Here is a 25,762-nt window from a genome sequence, read left to right as displayed (position 1 = left end):
ATATATATATATATATATATATATATATATATATATATATATATTATAGTTTTCTTTTTTTATATAAATCTTTTTCAATTTTATTATTATTTTTTAGTAGTGCAAAAGGATAGACTGTTAGCAAGGTTTATCTTGCTAAGAGACAGTAAATTTCGCTAGGAGCGTAGCAAACTTTTTTATAGCAGTTTCCAAAATATAAATAGTACATATACAGTACATACATATAAATAATACATATACAGTGAAACAAAGATACTCGAAAATTTATTTAAAGAGATATAAAGTTTATTTCTTTGAAATAAAATTTATTTTCCTGAAATAGAATCCCACAAATAAATATTTAAATATTTTTAAATATTTATCTCTTGGCATATATTGAGAAGAGAAATATTTGAAAAATAAAAAATATTCAGTGGATAATAATACTTGCTTAAATATAAATTCTTTTGTTTGGGTAGAATAAGTAAGCGATTGTGCTTTCTCGAAAAGCAATAAATTTAGGAAAATATATTTTTATTCATTTAAAAATAATGTTTTCTTAATGTAAAAATATGCATATTAGTGCAAGTAAATATGTTATTGGCATCGAATAAATATTTCTTATTTTTTAGATGTTTTCTCTCTCTCTCTCTCTCTCTCTCTCTCTCTCTCACAGAGAAATAAAAAAAATAATAACTTATTGCAGAATGTTGATCTGTTTCTTAGTCACAAAATACTATAATAATTTTTGCGACAAGATCCTTGCCGCAAAACGTGAATTCAAAACGAGTCAGGAACGGTGAAACATTGCAGCAGCGAGGAGAGTGTCAACGGGTGACGAAAGACGGTTTTAAGAGAGGGGGTTCGTTACCCTCACTTCCGGGGGCATTCGCATCTTACCTCGTGTGTGTTTTGACCGCTTGTGACAGGAACGGGAGAAATGCGACGGCTTTTGAACCGATCGCGAATCGATGCGGTGTTATTACAGATAGAAAGTTACGGGCGCGCTTGAGGCCGCTATTATCTTTATTCTTATCGTGATTGCGGCTGCAAACGTTATTTCCACGCGGAATCTTGTGTGGTAACTAGTAATGACACTTTGTTGCATAAATATCATTAAGTACTATTCGCCGCGGAGCTTCATTCCTTGCGGTCTACGAGAAGCGAAATTTTTTTAACTGCGTCGCTAAACGCAAACCAACGTAATTCTGCTGAAGAGACGCGGATAATGGAGCCGAAGCAGAAGAAGAAAAAGAAATGCGCTATAAGTATGCAAAACACCATTAACAGGCGGTGCGTTATGTGGTGTCTTGTCTCGTTAAGCGACGCGCTTGTCGTTATTATGTGTACCTGTAGAGCAGAGTATAGTGAGTCGAGTGTATTTTTCCTCGCGTAGAAGCGGAACGAGAAAGCAACGTAGAAAATATGATATTATCTAACTCCTCTTGGCAAGCCAGATCAACTTTTTGTCATACATTAAAAACTACCGGTTTCGGTGTTGGACAGTAATCGACCTAAATTTTTTTTCACCGAAATATTGGAAAATCAACAATGAAAATTAATCAATATATAATCAGAAATAATTTCACCGATTGATGACATTAATTATCAGTCGAACTTTTATGTGATTGATTATTCACTGATTAATAATTGCTTTCATCAAATTATTCGTAATTGTACTGAAAGAAACAATATCTACAGCATAAGAAATATTTTTTTCGGTGAGCACTAATAACATATTCACTTCGATCTAATTTTTTTATTTATGCAGAATAAACAATTGTTCTCATGAGAGAAGCTAAGGTTTCAAGAAAATATATTTTTTTATTTGGAAAATATTTTATATTATACTCTCTTTGAGAAAAAAAATATTTGGAAATTTATTTGTAGATTCCAAAGTTTATTTTGCAGAAATAAACTTTATATCAAAGAATATTTATTTCACAAATTATTTATTTTACAGAAACAAACTTTATATATAACAAATAAATTTTTAAGTATTTTTTCTCAGTGTAATATAAATATACTGAAAATATACTTGAAAATTTATTTGTTAAAGTTAAAAGTTTATCTCACAATTTGTATAAGTTAAATATTTATTTCACAAATTATTTGTTTTATAGAAACAAACTTTATACATAACCAATAAATTTTCAAGTATTTTTTCTCAGCATAATGTAAGTACACAGAGAAGAAAAATATTTAAAAACTTATTTATGAATATTATAAAGTTTATTTCGCAAAATATTTAATTTACAGATTATTTATTTCACACAAAAAGGCTTTATATATAACAAATAAATTTTCAAATATTTTTCCTCAGTTTAATATAAATACATCGAGAAAAAATATTTGAAAATTCATTTATGTAAGTTGAAAGTTTATTTTACAAAAATAAATTGTTTCACAAAAATAAACTTTATTTCGTAAAAATAAATTTTACATCCCGCAAATAAATTTTTAAATATTTTTTCTCTGTGCAAATATGTCATTCATTGCAAACAAATATCTTTTATATTTTAAATATTTTCTCAATCGTACATAACGATTGATTAATTTTGATTATTGAATTGCCGATTACTTCAGTCAGAGAAAATCGATTAGTGTCGGACACTGTAATCGGGTTTTGTTGGATAATTGACCGCGGAATGCGGACGACGCGAGCTCTGCAATAAAGTGACGCGGTTCGTCACGGCGGTATTCGCGAATTTCACTTCCGCGGACTTGCCTGGCGGATCTCTTCATTCGTCCACTGAATTTTCTCGATTCCGTTGCAACCGGACGCTCAAGAGCACTCTCCGTTAAGGTCGTCGTTGAAAACTACAGGACGACGCATAATCATGGCCCGCGACATCGTTCTTACGCGTTCTTATACAAACAAGCGTCACGCGAATCATGCACTTTCTCTCTCTCGAGGCTACCGCCGATGAGTTCCTTACTCCTTCCCACTGACCGTAATCTTACCGATATATCGTCGTGCGCGGAATAAATATCTACGCGCAATAAGACAAGAGAAAAAAGGACAAGAAGTACGAGAGAAACAACGTGTATGCAGAAAGCCGGAGAGACATTGTTCACCTGCGGCGCGATCCGCTTTACTTTACGTCTTGATCGCCGGATACGGCGATCTGTCTCGATCGATCGATCATGAGTGCACCGTCGTCGCGCGAACACTCAGGGACGGATTCGAGTGAAACGGCGCCCCGGGATACTTTTTACCGTCTAATTTCTTACGATGTCCTCGCGTAAGTGAGGAACGACGGATTTTCTTTATCTCTCTCTTTTCTGCTTCGCATCCGAAGTGATTCCGTGCGAAAGGTGTGATTATCTTCTTAAGAGAAGCCGAAGCCCACACTTAGCCGTCGCCGCCGCCACTGGCGTCAATTATTATTTACGACCTATTCGGTCGGCTCTCGATTACTATGCGTCTGTTGTTTTGCTGCAATTTGTCCGTCCGTTTAGCCGGTAAAAATTCGTAAAATCGCGAGTCCCAAACATCAGCTGTTTCGATTCGCTCCGATTGCATTCTGGATGTCGAGAGATCTTTTAACTTCTCTTATTGCTGATTTAAAATAATTGCGTGAATATTTCCAGTTTTTTTAGTAAGAATATATATATTTCTTTCTCCTCTCTTCAATGCTATTTTTTTTAGGAATTTTGAAAAATAGAATACAAAATATATATAATTTGCACACTGATGGAAAAATGTCCACGGAAAAGTATTTATTTGATAAGTACACTGGAAAAGATATCTCTGAGAATTTATTTTTTATAAAATACAAAAAATTAAAGGAAAACTTTATGAAAATTAAAAACTTCATTTTTTATAAATTTGTTATTTATAAGAGATAAATTTTATTTTACATAAATAAACTTTATATCTCACAAATAGCTTTTCAGGTGTTCTTTCTCAGTATATATTAATAACATATTTACTTATACTAATATAAAATATTTTCCAAATAAGAAAATATACATATTTCTATGAAAGTAATTGTTCATTCTGTTTAAATAAAGAAATTTATATTTAAGTAATCATCTTATTGGCATTCACATTTTTAATTTTGAGCAAAATAATTTAGATTGTAATAAATGAATATGTCATTAGTACCCACTGAGTAAATATTTTTTTATTTCTTAGGTATTCTTCTCTCAGTATATATGTTACGAGTTAAAAAAAGGATACAAGAGTCAAACGAATCAAATGGAATTTAATATTTCGTCACGGAACTTTTATGTGCCACTTAAAGGGTTAACGGGATCTTCTAACGCGATCCTCAAACGCGATCACGCCGCATACAAGTTGCGTTTACGTAATCCCGGGGTACCTACGAAGTTCTCGATCAATCGGCGAGACGTGAACGCACACACACGAGTACGCGCGCGACCGCACGTTCGCGACCGCGAGTCGCAACTTTCTAAAACACACGGAGAAGAGCCGAGCTGGAGGAGGAGGAAGAGGGGGAGGGGGAGAACGCGCGCGCGTGGAGGAGGAAGAGGAGGAGGAACGAGATTCACTTTTCACCGATAACGGAATCTTTATTTTATAGAAAGCAAAGCTCTCGGCGCCGCAGTGAGCGCGCGCGCGCGCGCTCGTTGCGCCGCGCTGCTGCGCTACATTCGCGCCGAATATCGCTCGTAAACGGACGTTTTATTATCATTGGTCCTCCTGTGGCACGACCAGCCGGCCCATCCGGCGCGATCATCGTTTAAATCGCGTCCCATCTGGTCCGGCATGGAAAGTCCGCCGTGCGCGAATTTCGAAAGTTTCTCCCCGTTCCCTTCCGCTCCGTTCCGATCCGTTCCGTTCCAGTATCGGAGTCGCGCCTGGACATTCCGGCGCGCGGACGCATCTCATTAATCGCCGGATGAGGTATTGTACGCGTCACGAGATAGAAAATCGCGAGGCAAAAATTGCTAGGCGTGTACGTCCAGCGGCGGTGAGCCACTTCTCCGCACGCTCACCGGTGTCTCCCTCCCGAGGTGTGTATTATTTATTTATACGATGGGCGCGCGAGTGTGAAAAGTTTTTGAAATATCCAATGCTCACAATAAAAGTCCGGACACGTGATATTAAAGGCGAGGAAAGTGTTCTCCTTATGCCAGGATAACGAAGATGAAAGTCGAGAGTTCGATTCAATCGGGAAAAACAAGAGTCTCTTTCTTCGAAGCTTTTATATGTATATATATATATATATATATATATATATATATATATATATATATATATATATATATTCGTGAAAAAAATTATCTTTTTATATGAGTACGCGGACAGAATATTGTAATTATTTCCTTTTTCACATAAATTTTCTTCCCAATTTTATTATATTTTTGCGCGCGGAGAGAATTTTATATTAAAAATTACTATGTCAAATTTTGTAATCGAGCAATAGTTCGATATCCTGCAGAAATTTTTTTATTGTTCTTTCATCTCGTACATGCTACTCATATTTTTGGAATTGAAATATATTATTAAAAAATGTTTTCATAGAGATTATAATGTTCCTAAATTTTTGATATTATTTCCAGTGAAAAAATTCACTTAATTGAAGAGTGAGTATATGGAGTCAGAATCCACTCCAAACTTGAGTGAGACTTACGATTTCAAGTGGCAATATTTTCTCTATCGCTTCGAGTGAAAATATTGCCACTTTTCACTTGTAAGTGAGATTCCATTCCAAGTAATTTAAAGAGTACTGGTATTCTATTCCTGCATTAGTAGAAACATAATAAAATTGAAAGGAATTTGAAAAAGAAAACTATAATATATTCTCTCTCTTTCTCTCTTTTTTCCCTTTTCGTGCAATAGTGCAAGAAGCATAGACTGTCAGTAAGGTTTATCTTGTTAAGGAACATAACAAATTTTGCTGAAAACAGCAAATTTTTTAGTAACACCTTTCAGTTCGCCGTAGGATGCAAATCTATTCCTCGGTCACAAAATTTTATACTGGTTTTTACTATAAAATTGTTTCCATGCGTAAAATATTTCTCAGCTCCCTCGCGCTTCTTTACTCGTAAAATTTGTCCATTTCTTCAGAAATGTCATTTCTCTTTGAGAACTTAGAGTTTCATGTGTTTGCACGAAGTCCTACTTCTGCATATATAAATCATCCTTTCCACTACTGAACAATCGATTTGCGATTTATTCTCATGATAACGAGAAGCCAACGCGATTGTCTTGCAGTGCACGATGAGTTTTTCTGTTACATAAAAAAAAGGAAAAATAGAACCATAAAAGAAATCTTCCCGCGCTCAAACTATTCATACCTCATAGTTGCCGAATTTTATCTTACCCGTAGCGTTCCTCGAGCACGACTCGACGTAGGTGAAACTGATAGAGACAAGGATAGCATACCTGGTATGTCGTTATTGGTATCGCCGGCTCGCAGGTGCAAGGGCAACGATACCTTTCCGTTGAACTAACCTATCACGATCTGGGTTAAGAGCCATTTATCGCGAACGCCGTCGCGAATCATAGGTCACTATTCTCGCAGAGAGCGTGCCGCCGACTCTAAGTATTAAATCGGCCATTAACAAGGCTCTTTAGTCTATTGTACCGCGGAGCATTTCGTAACATTGTTAATCGTCTTTTAATGAATTTTTTCCCGTTCGCTGCGCTCCGATTGGAGACTTTACAGAAGATTGAGACAATAAGACATTCATGAATTGTCCGTGAATAGTTTGATGCGATTAAAGCAGAACGAGTAATCGCGCATCATGAACGCGTCTTACGATGGATAAGAATAGAATCTAGCTGGTCTGAACCCATCAAAGACGAGGATTAGAAAATCGCGGCCTTGACGTGACGTTTTCGAGTTAAATGGCACAGGTTTGCGCATCTTGCGCAGGGATATGCGTTAAAGATTTCTGTAAACGCTCGCAGCCCACTTCGTAGTTAACTGTCATTCGCGAAAAGTACACTAGGCACTGATCCCACACCACTAACACCCGTCCAAATAATCGCGAGTGCAATCGGAGATGTTAACGATGCTCCAAATAGCAGCGTCGGGATATATCGACTTATAAACTTTGTTTGCCGCGATAAACATGAGATAATGTCGTTCACGATATTACACTGAGAAGAAAAGTATCAAGAAAATAAAGAATATCGATTCGCTTTTTTTACTATGTTTCTAGTAATGCAGAAATAAAATACTAGTACTCTTTAAATTACTTGGAATGGAATCTCACTTACGAGTGAAAAGTGGCAATATTTTCACTCGAAGTGAGAGAGAAAATATTGCCATTCGAAATTGTAAGTCTTACTCAAGCTTGGAGTGGATTTTGACTCCATATACTCACTCTTCAATTAATTTTTTCACTGGAAATTTCTATCGAAATTTATATGGAGTGAAAAATCAATCGAATTCGAGTGACTCAATAATCACTTTATTCATTTATTTTTCTGTTTTCTTTTTCTATTTTTTGAGCGAAAATTCACTTCATAAAGTTTACGAAATAAGATCCATTTAGGAACATTATAATTTCTGAAAACATTGTTTAATAATACATTCCAGTTCCAAAAATATGAGTAGCGTACGAGATGAAAGAACAATAAAAGAATTTCTGCAGGATATCGATCTATTGCTCGATTACAAAATTCGACATAGTAATTTTTAATATAAAATTCTCTCCGCGCGCAAAAATATAGTAAAATTGGAAAGAAAATTTATGTGAAAAAGGAAATAACTACAATATTCTGTCCGCGTACTCATATGAAAAGATAATTTCTTTTACTAATAACATGTTATTTAAATGTATATTCTTTCATTTAAATAGAAAAAACAGTTGCTCTCATGAAAAGTAAGAAAAGCTACTCCGAGAAAAAACAATTGAAAATTTATTTGTGGGATATATAAAGTTTATTCTCGTAGAAATTAACTTTCACAGAAGTAAAATTTATTTGTATGAAATAAATCACAATTAAGCTTTCTTTTGTGGGGAGGGGAGATATAAAATTTATTCACAGAAATAAACTTTGTTTCGCAGAAACTTTGTATTTCACAGAAATAAACTTTATATATTCCACAAATATATTTTCAAGTATTCTTTTCTCAAAGTATATTCTCTTATTTGGAAACAATCTTTTCAAGATAAAGAGAAATATGTACATTGATGTAAGTAAACATATCTAATATCCCCACCGAAGAAATATTTTTTACTTTTTAGATATTTTTTCTCTCAATGCAGCTATCTGTATCGCGAGAAGCGATATAGTCGCCGTACAGACAAAATACAGACATCTTTTCAAAGCGTCATTGCGTAGACCGATACTGTCAATATCTCCACGAGGAAACTTTCCAACGACCGATTTGATCCGCCGAGCAGACTAAGATCAGTATGAATTACGATGTCGTAAGTTGAGTTCCTCTAATGGCGCAAATGTCATCGCGTTGTCGTAAGTTAGGTTCTTCTGCCGCAGTGGCGCAAGCCGCCTCGTCGCGTTCTTTTCTTCCAGGGCAGAAATTTCAAGACGCGATTTTCCACTTTTGACACACAAGCGCCAGCCGCTCATTGTGCAGATTAGCTTATCCAATTAGCTGTCCGTCCATTCGTCCGTCTCTCCGGCGACACCGACGAGTTTTCCAATCCGTTGCGACGCGACGCGAACGGATTTATGCGCGTCGATCATTCGCGCGACAAAGGAATCACGGCGTGGAATCGAAGAAGAAAGAGGACCTTTGCGTATCTTCAGCGACCAAGTCATTAGATCATTGTTACGCGGGCACGTCCGAGCGATTGTCGCGGCGCAAGAGGCAAATGTAATCACGAGCGTCACGATGAGACGACGACGACCACGACGACGACCACGACGACGACGGCGACGGCGACGATGATGAAGTCAAGGAGAGCTGCTTTCCGTTACGAAGTCCTCCTCCGATGTATGTCCGTTTGTCCCTCGTTTCACGATTTCCATTTTGCCGCGTCGCTAATTAAGCTTCCGGACACACGTCGCATACGGAATCATGTTTAATTAGCAATGTCTCTGTCAGCTTGAAATCTCCGTTTTGCACTCGGAGACTGATTTGCCGCGGAAAGCACCAGATCTTTGATAAGCTAAAGGATTTTCCTAATTATGGAAACCCCTTTCGCAAATTTTCCTTTTGATGAAATAATAGAACGTTAGAACCAAAACATTAATATTGGACATTAATTAATTAAAATAACTACGTCGACTAAAGTAATCGACAAATCAATAATCGAATTTGATCAATCATTAAATATAAAATTACAAATAATTTCGTTGATTAGTGAAATTATTTATTTATATCAATTACATAAAAAATTGATTAATAATTAATTTTATTAATCGATCAAATTAGTTGTTTAATTTTCGCAAACATCGGTCAAATAGAAAACAGGAGTTCGAGCAGTGTTGAACATTAATTGTTTAAAATTCTTTTTGATCGAAATAATTGGCAAATCAATAATCAAAACTGATCAATCATCAAATATAAAATCACAAATAATTTTGTTGATTGATGGAATTATTTATTCACATCAATCACACAAATAATCAATTTCGTCGATCGATGAGATTATTTCTGATTTTATATATGACAATTGATCAATTTTGATTATCGATTATTTCGAAGAAAATTTGACTTACCGATAGTCGAAGAAAATTTTCATTAATTAATGGGCGACATCGCCGAGTAGGTATGCGTAGATGACGTTATTGTCGGACGGATTACAGCAGGCCGCGATGTTGTAAGACGAAAGAATTTGTTTGGAGCGTCTAGGAATGTTCTCCGCGGGCGATGTCTTCGATTCGCGACGCGAATCACGCACGACTCAGAATCGCGATCTAGTCGCGACGTCAGCGCAATGAAATTTCCGTCGAGGTATCGAAACCCGCGTAAATCGAAAGAGATCTCTTGCAGGAACGAATCCTCGTTTGCGAGGTTGCCAAAAAATTCGGGAAATCTGAGGAATCGGCGGATCCTCGAATTTGCGACTTACATTGCTTGTTTTGCGTGAAACAACTTCAAGTTTTCCCTTTATTTAATAATATCGCAAATAATATTGTAATGTATCATTAATAACTTGCAATGTGATAAGCCAAAGCTTTTTTTTCAATTTTGGAAACCCTTATTGCAAATTTCCTCGGCAGATCAGTGAAATAATAGAACATTGGAACCAAAGCATCAATATTGGACATTAATTTATTAAAATTCTCTTTGACTAAAATAATTGAAAAATCAATAATTGAACTTGATCAATTGTCACGTAAAAAATCAATTGTCACAAATGATTTCATTGATTAACGAAATTATTTATTTATATTCAAAGATTGATGAATAATTAGTTTTAGCAATCGATGAAATTATTTCATTATTAATGATAACGCTAATAATAATAATAATTATCATATGTTAACCTGGAAGACCGGAAGCCGATATATCGGCGCGACGGCGGTGTTAGCCGTCCCCTTTCAATCCAATGACATTGACAAAAAAGTTCTAGCTCTTAAAATAAAAAAGTCGATAAAAAAATAGCTGGTCCTCAGAAGGTTAATGAGAACAAATCTTTTATTAGTGCTACTCTCTTGAAGTAAATCAATAAACATATTTCCGAATCAATAAAAGGATTACTTCATCGATGATCAGTGAATATTCACTGATTTTCAGTGGAAGTACTCCCACTTTAATGTTCCATCTTATTTTTCACTGATTTTGACCAATAAGATTTCACTGCGAAATCTATATTAAACAAATTCCTTATTATATCAAGTCTAACTCTCTGCGTTTGTGATGACAGAATTAAAGCTTCACCTACAATATACTCTTTGCTTCCTGTTTCTTTTTCTTTATCTCTTTCTAACTAAAACCTTAAACTTTTAGTTAGAAAAAGATAAAGAATAAGAAATAGGAAGCGAAGAGTACATGATAGATCAGACTTTATAGTTTCCGTGTGCCTTGCATGTAATGACATTATCTATGTTCGCAACATGCGTCAATATAATGGGTACAGTCGCTACTATTGACTGATCCTGAGATTTCACTGATTGCAATGCTATATTTATAACCAAAGCAGCAGTTGTAAGTATAGCGCGTTTCAGCGCTAGAGTATACAGATTATACTTTAGAGAGTAAGGGAATAGAATGCATGCTATTAAGACTGAATTACACAGCGAGATAAATATATACGATATGCGCACAGAGATGACACTCAGATGCAGGCGCGTGTGTTTGTCGGCTAATTAGATCTCTCTTAATTAGCGTCGAATTTCCCGTCGACCTTGCTTTTGGAGTCCTCAGCTCCTGTTTCCGTACGAGAGAGCGTGCGACTCGTTACTTACGTATAGTAAGCGTTCACGTATCGACGTGTCGGCCGAATTTTGCAAGCTTCCAACGAAATTCCGCAATCGTCACGCTACTACGACGGTCGTCCATGGACGACCTTCGGATGTCACGGCAACAGAATGTACCTTGTGGCGGACGTGCGAGCCGCAAGCGGCTTCTTTCTCTCATGGGCGAACGCGCCGCGGCCGGTGCCGGTCGCCAGGCGAATGTCCCATAAGCACTTTCACCCGCGTCCACTTCCTCGAGAGCATCGCCGTTATATTCGCCACTTATCGCCTCGAGGAATTTAACGCTCGCCGCTCTCATATTCATTCATGGCGATCCGTTTCGTTTCCATCGCGCACACCCGGCAACCTTGAGCCGCCATAATTTTCGCAATTAGGGGAGATCAGGTCTAGCTGGCCCCAGGGAGTATGTTATTCAAATACTTTTTTTTAATATTCATCTTGAAAGGAAAGTGGATACAAAATCGCGAAATGATCCTTTTAGATTATAGGTACTTTCCTCTGAATTTTATTAGAATCGAAATGTTACAGCGAAAAAATAGGAAGAACTGATTTAATAGTAACAAAGTAAATTCTTGAGTCTCGAAATTTTATATTAATATTTTCCATCGTGAGTGAGTAAAATTGAACGACGTGTAGTTAGAATGAAGTTTCTTGCAAGTATATAATTTGGACAAATTGGACATATGAACTGGACGGATATTTATGGGACTATTAAAAATGTAGATTCCGATTAGAATGATTCCCTGGATTTCTATCATGTTTTTCAGGGAAAACAGCATAATTCTGATCGGAATCTGTTCCGAAGAGTTATATAATACTTGCCCTGGACAGCCATACTTGTCAGACATGCTTGTCAGATTATTCAGGCAAACTTATGTTCGTTCTGTTGTCTCAATAAAATTACATCATTAGACATGCCGCGAATTAATTTCTTTCTTATATCGTATCTGAACGGTATCGGAGCTAATGAAGAAGGAACAACGAGTGGAACTGTTTCTCCTCAGGCTCGGTGTGATGGAAGCACTTCTCTCGCCGATTGATTCCGAGTTATGGACTGGCGCAGGTGTTCCACCTCGAAGCGGCGGAATTTTTCGGAGACGCATTGCGCCCGAGGCGCGAGATCCCGAGGACGCACGTGCGTATATCGGGTCCTCGAGAAAGATTTCTCCAGTTTCCGTTGACCTACTGACACTGAATTATCGTCGACGCCGATGTGTGCGCGCCGGCGAGCGAGCAAGCGAGTGAGTGAGTCTTGTGGTTGCAAGCACTCGTATGGTGCTCAGGAAAGCAGACAGGTCAGGTCGTGCGAACGAATGCATACCGGCGTTTAATCTCCGGGTGATATTGTCACGCGCTGTATATTAACGTCACTGCTGACTTCGGAGATGAAAAGGATGTCGGCGGTGTTGCGCTCATAAGCACAACGCGGATCCTTACGCGACCGACGGCGCAATAAACTTCGACTTTGCGAAAGAAGACGCGGCTCTTTATTGCTGTCCGATCGAGGTGAGCCGCGACTCACGTTCGTGAATTGCCATTTCGTGTCTGGACTGGGTCTCCGGACACGCGAAGGGAGAGTTCTCCTCATGAACGAGCCCATCACAAAAACTTGAAGAACCGTAAAATTGCGAAAGCGCGCGGGCAAACAATTAATCATATCGCGAGTCTAGAATTGCGGTGGAACACTAAAAAAGAATCTTATCTTTAGCGGAATCCTCTTGCGTATGGCCACAGGAAAATTCCTCGAGAATTATAACAAAAAAATTCTAAGCACAGTACTCTTAAAGTTCACAGGAATTTCATCTTTTATCTACAGTCTTACACAAGTCTTGTTCTTAAGGAATTTATTCATCAGTATGTATTTTCAATATGTCCAAACGGCATATTTTTATTGGCGTATCAAGAGAGTTGCTCATAAATTCACTATTTATCGAGGAAAATTACGGTTTCATAAATTTATTTCACTTTCTAAATAATTTATGTTAATCTGAAACTGATTTCATGACACCACATGGCCACATTTCACTCAGTACAATGCTAGTCAAAGCATTTTAAATTTTTTATTTGGATGATATCACTTTTTACAAAGTTATACTGAAATAATGGTCATATCTATCGCTTCTTTACTTTGCTATCATTAAAACAGTTCTTCCTATTTTTTTGCTGTAACATTATTTCGATTCTAATAAAATTCAGAGGAAAGTATCTACATTCTGGAAGGAACATTTCACGATTTTATATCCACTTTCCTTTCACAAGATGAATATTAAAAAAAAGTATTTAAATAACATACCCCCTGGGGCCAACTAGATCTGGTCTCTCCTAATTAAAAATCATGGCGGCTCAAAGTTGCCGGATACACAAAATTACGTGTGCAAAATTGCGATATTTAATACAAAATTTTTTATGAACGGTACAAACAAATCGTATGAAACTTGAATTACGAGTGCGTTCTACTGCGATGAATGTTACATTAAATTTTTATATAATTTTAAGCATTTGTCTTTAAATGAATAAACTTAATAGAAATTTCTCCTAATAGGAGGACATTCCGTTTTAAAAAGATATATTTTTCATGTATTTAATAAGTTTTCAGTTAATATATAGTTTACTTCGTTAGAAGAGAAGTATTCCTCCGGCAAAAAAGTCTTCACCCAGAATATAAGGTTGCAAAGAATAGTACTTTGCATGAAAGTTTTTTTTTTAAATAGAATTCTTTTTCTTTGTTTTTAGGGGAATCCTCTTGAGGTCGCTGCATAAGAGAACTTTATTACGAATGAGATTATATCTTTTTAAGAGAATCAATGTCGAGAAACACGTGAATTCGCCGAGACCTTCAAAATCAACTTGCTGTTTCGATCCACGCGCGCCTTTCGTTCCCCTTTCGATGCCCGGTCCCTTGAACCAACAAGCGTGTAAGAACTAATATGTACTTTCATTTCTAATGTCGCAACCGAGAGAGCGAGAGAGAGACAGAAAGAGAGAGTCCCTTTCAGCTTCTATTCCTTCCAAAGCGTGTGATGACTCGACTCGCTCGAGTTTCAAACGCGGTAATTCCATCGGCGATCGTCCCGCCGTCCCACCGTAACCGGAATCACCGTGTCGTAGTCAGGTTGTCTGGGGCGAACCCCGTGGTAGCCGACGTACTGTACTTGACGTAGCGGCCACTCTCACCGTCTCGCCGTCGTCGGCGCCGTGGAGCTCGGGAGGAGCCGCAGAAAGGAGGAAGCGTGAGAGCTCTTACCCCCTTCCTCCCCTCCTTTCCTCTGGCACTCGGGGAACGGGGTTCCCGGACGCGCCTAGCTTGCCGTCTGATTTCGTTTCACCCGCAGGTGCCCACCGGCGCTACACACGTAGGTTCGTCCACCTACGTGTTATTGTTGAAAGCGACGGCGGATCCCACCAGCGGCTCTCAACCGACCGCCGCGCACGGCCGCGATATTTTCTCGGGTATGTCGTCGAGTCCCTGCCAAACTGTACACGGATTCGCGGTGAAAGGGCTGAAAGATCCCTCCGGAATCTTATCTTCTGCTTACTTTTTATTGTACCTGATTTTGACGTAACTTGGCTGGATATATCCTTGGTCGTTCGTTCGTCAATGGCCACATTGGCCGATTGAGGAGACATTCGATAGAAGAGATCGAAAGCTTCTTCACAAGTATAATTTGACTAAACGCTCGGTTGAATTACGCCATGTTTCGTGTCATCGTATGTAATCTTGTGCATTATTAGCTCGTTCTGTGTTTGTGTGTATATGCGTGCGCGTGTGCGTTACATCTTTCATTTTAATTCGAAATAATCGTGATGTGTGCGCAAAAGTAAACGCGCGGATGAAGATCGACGGTTTGTCACGTAAGATCGAGAGTATCGAGACCGGAACAAACACCGTCAAAGCGAGCGAGAATCCCCGCGTTGGAGAACGCGGCGAATTTACTCGCATGCTCTTGATCTTCTTTTTTCTTTTTCTCTCTCTCTCTTTCTCTGCACCTCTCTGTGCGTCTCTTTCTTGCAGAGAAAGTACACACGGTCATACCTGGAAGTCACGACGACGTCGTTGTCGTGCGCCAACATTTTCGAGGATACGTCGCACGGTGCTTACGTTTTTCCCTTTGTATCCAACCGAAACTTCTCCTTGAGTTGACAGTAACATTGCCTGAAAAAATTTCATCCGCCAGTCGCTACTAGAAAACAAGGAAGAATAGTATTGACTTTGTTAAAAATATAGTGAAGTCGTGTATATAAACGTGAAAACCAAGTCAATTGGGATTCGTGTTTAATTAACGTTATGGATAAATAAACAGAAAGGCATGCTGATCGCGCGACAGGACACGCTTTCACGCGCGATAGAATCCCGTTTGGAAATTTATTCCGTGGTTCTCTCCCTCTCTCTTTCTCTGATCAAGTTAATTCCAATCAGTTGCCTAGTTTGTTTAAGATTTCATTTAATTCATTTATTTACTGGAATTGTCCCTTTGTGTAATACAATACATTAAATTAATACAGTTAAAAATAAAAAGAAAAAACTAAAAATACGGAAAATAAAAGAAAAAGGAACAAACTAAAAAAAAACAAGAAATAGGAAAAACAAAGTAAAGAAGAACGAGAACAGAAAAAGAGAGAGGGAAAAAAGGAAAAAAATTTATAAAGTTAAGATAACTAAGAAAAATATTTGAAAATTTATTTATAAGTATACTGTATACAATTTATTTGCAGAAATGAACTATATTTCAAAGAAATAAACTTTGTATTCTACAAATAAATTTTCGAGCATTTTTTCTCAGCATGATGTTCGAGTCCTAATAAGTCATATAATGCAGCTTGGCAATCAGGACCTTATTAATAATAAGGATTATTAATAATTCGGATTTGATAACATCACCTTATACAAATCAAATATCTGATAGGGATCAATTTAATCAGGACCAGGGGATAAATTTCTAGTCGGGATAACATCGATTCCTATACCTCAAAATTAATTCGCGCGCGCACGAATCCAGTGCGCTTCGCGTGCATCGGCAAATTAATTGCGTTTTACGATATGGACCTGTAAGAGCGTTGCGTAACTCGCGACGTCACGCGCAAAGAAACAGATAATTATCTTAGAAAATTATGTTACGCCTCGCGTCACCGTAATCCCGCCTTTTTCCTTTTATTTCTCATTCTTCTCTGTCGTATTGACATTCGCAGGCTAACGTAATAATGATGTTTTTCGCTGTGGTACACATATCACAATTTAAAATGAATCCTTTGAAAAATAACTTTATTATTTTCTGGATTTCAGAAGCAGCCTGGTACTGCTGTGCGCACTGTTCATCGTGGTGTCAGCGTTGTCGCCGACGGTCAGCCAATTCGATATTTCCGGTAAATGTTCCTCAATGCAGTAAAATATCGTGTCTCACGTTGAAAAAAAAAATAATAACGATCATCATCATTCATTTAACGGGAAAAGGATCGTTCAGTTACAATAAAGAACATAAAAGACAAGACAATTGCGTTATCGTGTTACACTCAATCGTCCGGCACGCAACTTTTAGCGTAGAGACGCTAATGTTTTTCGCGACCGCGAAGAGATTTCGCCGCGAACTCGCCACGAAATCCTTTCATAATGCCTTCGCGAGCAGTTTGACATTGTTAAGGGGATCTAAAGTGGATAACGAACTTCAAAAATGTCGATGTGATTTAGAAGCGAGACAATATAATCATGTTATACTTTTCATATTTCTTGTACATAGATTTTATGTAAATGTGTGTGTTGCTTCATTTCAGCACATTTTTAGCGGAAAATCTAACCACACATATATACAAATCTTTCTGCAAATTTTTCCGATATTTTGAAGCTTCTAAATTCAGATGTACGGCAATGTCTTATTATAAATTTTTCTGAGCGGAGTAAACTCGCGTTCAGCATATACAAGATACAAGGTAGATATACATCTACGACCAGACGAATCTTTATTTTATCTAACAGCGTCTGATGAGCCAATTTATACTCGAAATGTCAACTTTGAAACTTTTGTTATTTTTGTCATATTGAACAACTCATTCTTGCGTATTTTTATCGTATAAGTTACTTATAATTCTGTGCAGCAAATACTACAACTTTGCAGAAAAAGTCAGTATTCTGGCTTTCTCAACTCCAGCATTCTCTTAAGCGGATGCTGAAGCTGAAAACTTTATCGATAGAACATTGACATTTTTCTGCAAAGTTTACGTCGTATTGGTTACAGAATTACAAATTGCTTTTACGCAATAAAAGCGCGTGCAAAAATAAATGGAGCATTGCTCGATATGTGACGAAAACAAACAAATAATTTTTAATGTAAAATCTAAAGCTGTCAGTTAGTATAATATTTGTCTAATCCAAAAGTTCCGCAGCTTGTATACGCCGAAAGTGTGGATGCTCCAAACAGAAAAATTTTGAAGAACATTATTCTATCTCCGCATTTGCATTTGGAAGCTTAAGAATATCGAAAAAGATTGCAAGAATATTTCTAAACATATATAGGTTTCTACACATATTAGGTTTTCTGTTGAATATGGTAAAACAAAGCAACACACATTCATGTAAGTTCTGTATATACAAGAAATACGAAAAGGACAGTGATTATGTTAGTGATGATCGTCTCTGCATTATCGACATTGTTCGAGTTTGTCATCGACTCTAGCATCCAAAGGGATGCTGAAATGGGTAACGAACTCGGAAAATATCGATACCATAGAGATGATCGTCACTAATATTATTAACTATATACTAATACTATTCTTTTCTTATTTCTTTTGCACATAGATTTAATATAAATGCGTGTTGCTTCGTTTTACTATGTAAGTAGGAAATATAATCATGTGAATGTAGAAATCTTTTTGCAAACAGTCCGTACATTTTTGAGCTTCTAAATCAGTCGTAAAGATACGCACAGAAATATTCCGTAAAATGTTCATTAGCGGAGCAAACGAGCGATACGTATAAGCTGCAGAACTTCCGCATCAAGTAAATATTTAATGACCAATCCACAGCTCGAGATGTTAATTTTAAAGTTTTTTATCGTTTTTGTCACATATACTGAGCAATGCTCCGATTTATTATTGCTCGTACTTTGTGTGTGAAAACATTTGTAATTCTATGCCATCAATACGCAACGTAAACTTTGCAGAAAAAAGTCTGCATTTCGTCGGGAAAGTTTTCAAGTGTGGCATCCCCTTAAAGAGGGATATCGCGGCGTGTTTTCTACGTTCGATTATTTGATTTAACGTGCGCGCGCGCGGCTCCGTTCGTCGGGAAAATTCAACCGGACGTCTTGCGACACCGCGAATGATCTATGTAGTTGTACGGAGATAATGAGTTGGATCTTGCGAAGGGTTAATTATGGTGAACGTACCCGGGAACATACGCAACCTATCGAGCGGATATATCCGTCGTGTACAGCGAGACGATTAATAAAATCCGACAAATGCCCGTCGCGGGCAACACACGTAATACGTGAAATTGAATTTATCGGTTTGATTCGATCGGTTTGAACCGAGTATTTTCGGTTGCAAATAGGAGCAGTGTTGCTCGTATATTTGATAATTGATTAGAGACTACCTCAAATTGAGGATATAAATATAGGCGTTTAAATTTCTTTTTATGATTATTACATATACAGAGAAAATATTGTAGTAAAAATTGCAACAATATTTTTGAAATTTTATGACTTATTAATTTAAATTAATTTAAATTTATTTATGAAATTATTTTACTTAATTTCTTAAGTTAAATATTAAATTATTGACTTCTTAAGTTAAATATTAAATTAATAAAATATTAAGTATATAATTAATTACAAGATAAATATTAAATTAATAAAATATTAAATATATAATTAATTACAAGATAAATATTAATTTATGAAATTATTTAATTAATTAATAATTACGTATATTTGTTTAAAAATGTTATGCACATTCGATATTTTGCTATAAAATAATTGATATTACTTGGAGGTTCTTCATATAGTATACCGGCTAGAGAGATTGTTAAGTTTACTATTTCTAGTATTTTTTATTGCCCATAAAAAAACATTTAGTTAAATTAACCGAATTTCTGATGAAATATAAACGAACCAGTAAATTCTAGTAAGTTGAACTTACTAGAATTCTATTCAAATTAATTAGAAATTTTGTTAAGTTAAACAAAATTCTGGTAGATACAAATCGAGGGATTTTCTGATTTGTGTACATTTCACCAGAAATTTGATTAATCGCCAAACTGTTTTTCTGCGTAGAATTTTAGTACAGTTTAGCTTTAAAAAAAAACTTTAAGCTTAAAAAAGCTTTAAAAAATTGTAAAAATAAATATAATATAATATAATTTAACGTAATTAATATAACATAATTTTTACTACAATATTTTCTTTGTGTATTTTAGCATATGTCCAGTAGCGATGTGTTCAGCATACGATATTCAAATTATCTGGTGAAATGTTAACACTCCACAACCATGTTTTTTGAAACGTACAGCTCAAGTTGAGTATGACAGACTTGGGCAATTTGAACTGTCATAACTTTCTCGAAAACCCGTATTTTTAGACATAATTTGTTTGCCAGATATATAAAAAAAGCCTTGATTGTGAGTTAATAGCGCAATAAAATGGAAATCTGCAAACAGATTTGCGTTATTTTGTTAGATCTGTTTGATTAAATATTTACTTCGGGCCTCACCGATCCGACATGGTACGCGGAGAAGTTTAAGTATCAAATATCAAATGTTAGAAGTTAAATAGTACAATGAAAACAACATACTTCGCTATGGTTGTAAAAACTCGTAGTGTAGTTCCGTGGAGCGATAAAAAAGAAATATACACAAAGAGAATTGTGAGCCATTGATTAGCATACTTTGGATATCTGCATAAATAATTGGCCAACCCCGGCGGCGTCACCTTTGGACACGAACGTTGAGTCACTTGCAAGAAAATAGACGCGTGCAGGACGCTGACTAATTTTGCGATTCTCGGAGATTCTTTAGCATTTTCCAGGATGTATCTGTCAAATCAGTCTTACGTGTAGATCTACTATGTGTAGTAGGTCTACACTGTTGTTAAATCATTTTTCATATGTGTTTATAAACAAAATATTTCATATATATAATAAAAATTATTTAACAATAAGTAGCTGTCGGAACTCTTTTTAAATTTGAACGTAGGGACTAGAATTTTCCTAGAAGTAACGAGAACTGTCAATAGACGGTCAGATATGATCTGCATGATATTTTTTCTCGTAAGTGTCGTGCTGAGTGTAGTATTTGAAGTTTATGAAAAAGGCGTAATTGTTGAAATTTTTTTTAATTGAACATATTGATAGAATTCGATCAGTACTGACGGGAACTCTTGCTAAAAGTAGTGATATTTATTTATTTCTTATATATACTTTAGAAGGGAAGTGTCGTGCTAGGTTTGCGAAACTAGATTAGCACAATTTTTTATTTGCTGTTTTTCATCAGTATCAAAAATGCGGAACTCTTTCTGTTTTCTATCTAGAACTCTAGAACTATTAAAAATGCTAATAGAACTATTATTGTTTTTTTTTAATTTGTAAAACGTGCCAGCTTCACAGACGCCCCGGATTTAGGGCTGAAAAATCTGTATGTGTATGTGTGTGTATGAGAGTGAGTGAGTATGCGTGTATAATCACCTTACTTAATTAAAATTTGGTCATCTCATTTAGTTAAAATAGACGAAATGGAAATGAGATGTTTCAGAGATGAGAATGGAACAGGTCGAGAGCATCTCGTCGAGAATTCGGGATTGCATAATTCGCGATGTATCTTTTGAATTACGCCGGTTTACGAGTTTATCGTTTATTCAAGAGCCGGATTGTCGAAATACTGAATTGTGTAACGGAGCAGACGGACTGACGGTGTTACAAATTTCAAGGAAATGCCAGACAATCGTGAGACCGCTCCCACACACGCCGGTGCGTAGGATGGGACGTTACTATCGTAACGTTGTAAAGTTACAACAGCAATTGGAACGCGAGGAATTCCTCTATTGGTTAACGTGATTTCAGTTAAGGAGTTTATTTATTTAAAGTGAAAACGTTTAAAAATCATACGAAAATCTAACGTAACATTTATCGCAGTAGAACAGATTCGTAGTTGAAATTTCATATGATTTGTCTGTACTGTTCGTGAGAAATTTGATACTGAATATCACAATTTTGCACCCATACCATCATAGTAGAAGCAATATACACGATATAATTCCAGTATAGCTCCAGTATATTCCAGTATAACTCCACGATAATTCCAGTATAACTTTGTAAAAAAAGCGATACAATCTAGATAAAAACTTAGCGTTATAAATGTTGCATTTTAAGGGAACGCGACATAGACGAAGGAATATTATTCACTCTGCATCGTTTTTGTGTAATAATCGGTTGTAAGCCAGAAAATTGCTGTTTTGTGCTTTGAGTAACATTGTATTGAGGTATTATATTGAGGGGAATGTGGCAAGATAGTATCATGAAATTAGTTTCATATTGACATTTGATTATTTAAATAATGAAATAAATATATGAGGACATAATTTTGTTTGATAAAAAATGAATTTATGTGTAGTTCCCTTGACGCATCACTAAAAATACATATCTAGTGAATGAATTCCTTAAGATCATTGCCTACTCACGTCGTATTTTTCATTCACGTGTCTTATCCGTGTCTTGTTTGAATAATTACGCTTTAATTCCGGAACGATAGATTTACCCGTAAAAATATAATCTCATCCTTCGCGGAATTTTTCTAAAACTGAAAGGGAAATATTTTGAACACAATATTATTTTTATTAGAAGAATTCTTCATTCTTCTCGCTTTATTAGAAGAAAAATATTTTTATGATAAAAGTTTTCGTGTAAAATATGGAGTCATAGGAAATGGTACTTTGAAAATAGAGTTCTTTTTTCTTTTAAGTGTTCAGATATTTTTCTTTTGGTTCTCTTGAGACCATAACATTCTTTTTTCTTTTAAATGTTCAGATATTTTTCTTTTGGTTCTCTTGAGACCATAACATGAGAAGATTCTGCTAAGAATGATATATTTTTCGAGGGAGAAATAATCTAAAAAATAAAAAAAAAAACATTAAAAATGCCTGAGATACTCAGATTTGAGATTAGAATTAAATGTGAGATTTTCAGTGGAATCACGATTGCAAATATAATGTCGCATATATCATGTAATTTAACTGAAAAAGTCAGATCTAACTTTAAATTCGTATTTGAGTGTCTCACATGGGACAAGTTTCAAGTGACGACTGTTAATATGGGTTTAAGAAACTAAATTCTTGTTATAATAATTATCTGTAGTGAATTTAGTTGAAAGCAAAAATTTCAAGTTGGAATATACATAATCAGTTTGTTCGTTAATATATAGAATATATATTTTCCAAGTCTAATCTCTGTGTACATTTCTGTTGCAGAATACGTTTACGGAGTGGATCATGACCTGCAAGCAAGAGTACGCTCGGCTATCGAGGCGGAGAGATTCGTTTACCAATCGTAAGTCATTCTCTATTTAACCCTCCATTGCTCTCGTAGGAAGCGAACACTTCGCTGAAATTTTATTTCCTATTTATATAAAGGTGGCTTAACTAGTTGGCTTTGAATCTTTCTGACGTTTTATTTATAACTTTTTATATTATATTTCTATGGTCGCGTTTTCTTAATTTCGTTAGTATAACTTACTAATACACGTTAGCCCACCATTACTCTCGTATGAGGCGAGCGCGTTCAGCTGAAATTTTATTTTCTAATTATATAAAAGTGGCTTAAAAATTGTCTTTAAAATTTTCTGACTCTTCTTATTTTTACGACTTTTTAGATTATATCTGTATAGTCATTTTTTCGTTAGTATAACTTTTGTTAATAGATTCTGGAAGTGTTAGCGTGCGCTCATGGCGAGTAAACACGTGAAGTTAATACGACTCACGCTGTTATCAAAATTAAGTTTTGATAACTCTGGTTCGACAAATTAACGTTTTGATACATTTAATCGTTTTTATGAAGCTATATTGATGCAGTAGTAATTAAATTTTCGTTAAAAAATTTAATCAATAACAGGCGTGGCATTTCGCTTATACGAAAGCACTAGTATTCTTCAGTCGAACGAGGGGAGGTTAAAAGTACTTCCTGTCGAGATAATTCTTATTGTTCAAATTAAATTTCGAACATAAATATTCGAGGAATGCGTCCTGGCGTCCTGTGCGCTGATACGCGCTCACTTTCCAGTCATCACGTCGCACGATGTCGACAGCGCGACTCTTCCACGCCGGCGAGTCGTTGCAATTTCGCAGGAGAATATAGTCGTCTCTTTTTATATAATCCGGTCGTTTTAATAAAATTCGTGATAGCAGAAATGCCGAAGGTCGAGCACGCTCCGCCGAATGTATAATAAAGCCGGTTCGCGACTTCGCGGTTCGAGAGAAAAAAATCCATTGTAGGCGTCAAGGACAGACGGATCTCCCCACCGTGCTGTAATTAATGAGAAATTGATTTCCCGACGTTGAGGAGAAAAAAAGGAAGGGACGCGTGATTTCTCGCCCGATTATAGCGCCGTGTTTCTGTCAATCGCGCTAAGCGCCGGCGAAAGATCGAGAGAGCCGCGGAAATTTATTTTTTATATTATTACGCGGGAAAAGAGAATATTTCATCTAATCATGATATCATCATAATGCATTTGTTCCTGTTGCGAGAAATTGACTGCTGTCACTGAAACCTTTGTTACTGTTGCTGCTACATCGGTTTCGTAGATAAATATGTGCTTACACGAAGAGAATATTATAGTTTTATTTTTTCATATAAATTCTTAATTTTACAGTTTATCGTGCGAAAAAAGAATTTTTTATTTCTTAGATCTTTTTTTTCTCGTATATGTTACATAGCGAGATCTTTTTTTCTCGTATATATTACACAGCGAGATTTAGTTAGCGCACACAGATTCTCGCTGCCGTAGAGAACTCTTTTTTTTTTCCGCGTAATTGTTATAATATATCACTTCGCGCAGGATTTACGAGATTTTCGTACGGATGGGATCTGCGATTTTTTTGAGTGTGACGAAACGGCGTATTAACGGTAATTCTTGAGACAGCTTGCGCGTTAAACACCTGGACTTATTATAATATATACACAATGATTAATTAGTGTCCTCGTTATGTTCTTATGAAGTAAAATATTGAGATAATCACACACGGGAGGTAGCAAAGTATTTTGCATTGCGCGGCATTACGCAAGTGTGTGCGCGCGGTGCCTGGAAGAGCGAAGACATCTCTCTCTCGGATCTATGCGAGATATTTCGGTTTACACGCAGCGATGCAAGTACGATAATGAATGCGTGTGATCGAGCGTGCTTCGGTGTATCTCAGCTGTCACGTCAAACGGAGATTAGCCGCGAAGAATTGTCGAGATGTTGATTCTCACAAAGGAGAGAGACATGTTCTCTCCCTCTCGTTTCCAACGAGAGAACAATAGAAATAGAGAGAAAGAGAGAGAGAGAGAGAGAGAGAGAGAGAGAGAGAGAGAAAGAAGGAGGAGGAAAAGGGACAACAAAGCAGAATAGAGTAGAATAGAGTTTATAAATTAATCCTGAGGGATTAAAAATCCTTTGGGGGGGGAGAGTATAATACAAAATTTTACAAATTATTTATAGTCGAACGCAACAATGGAAGATGTTTGCAAAAATATATCAAGATAATGCATGTAAAGGATTTGTGAAATATGGGAATATGAAAGATGCAAATATATAAAAATGAACTTGGTATAAGATTATATTGAGTAACGCAATTAAATCGAGAATAGAATAAATTTATGCTCAACTTTGCATCAAAGTAGGACGAGCGAAAGATTTTAAGTAACGCAACGAAGATATATTTAATATAAAAGCAAGAGAAATAAATGGAAATAGAAATAAAGATAAATTGAAGGAAAAGTAAGATAAATGCCTAACGCAAGTAAGATGGGAAAGAGAATTTCATAGAAGAGAGCAACGAAAGAGAAACGCGAATAAGCAAAGCAAATCGAAAATCGAAAAGGCAAAGTCTGCTGCACAAAGGTGGTGTCTTCTGCACTCGCAACGTAAGCCAGAATTTGAAACGGAATTTGAAAGAGAGATGAAGTTTTTTGATGAGATTTAGATTTAGAGCATATTGGCCTCTTAAAATAATGTAGCGAAACATCTTAATGGTGATTAATTTTGATGTTTTGACAGTAATATAGATCATGCAGAAAATTAAAGAAGAAAAAATATTTCAATAGTTAAGAAGGAAAGTAAAATGCGATAGTCGTACTAAAGGTGCGAACTATATAGCTAATGACTATAACACTGTGCACACAGAAATGCTAGAGAAAAGAATATCAAGCAAACAGGACAAAACAGAAGAATTTTAGGAAAGTAAATAAAATAAAGAGAGAGAGAGAGAGAGAGAGAGAGAGAGAGAGAGAGAGAGA

The 25,762-nt window shown here is 36.2% G+C and overlaps 1 protein-coding gene across 1 annotated transcript in view; it reads left to right on the top strand.

The window, feature by feature from the left end:
- Positions 1-25,762, top strand: part of LOC116846764 — a 54,585-nt gene that overhangs the window by 5,082 nt on the left and 23,741 nt on the right. The window contains exons 2-3 of the mRNA XM_032821023.1: positions 16,578-16,657; positions 22,741-22,819. Of these exons, the coding sequence (XP_032676914.1) occupies positions 16,578-16,657; positions 22,741-22,819 (159 nt within the window). The remainder of the gene's footprint in view (positions 1-16,577; positions 16,658-22,740; positions 22,820-25,762) is intronic.

Source organism: Odontomachus brunneus, unplaced genomic scaffold (genome assembly GCF_010583005.1).
Source record: "Odontomachus brunneus isolate Ranch 3 - 2012 unplaced genomic scaffold, Obru_v1 Obru_scaffold_069, whole genome shotgun sequence".
Lineage (NCBI taxonomy): Eukaryota > Metazoa > Arthropoda > Insecta > Hymenoptera > Formicidae > Odontomachus > Odontomachus brunneus.
The sequence above is the reverse complement of the archived record's forward strand: the minus strand, read 5'-3'. Positions and strand labels throughout refer to the sequence as shown.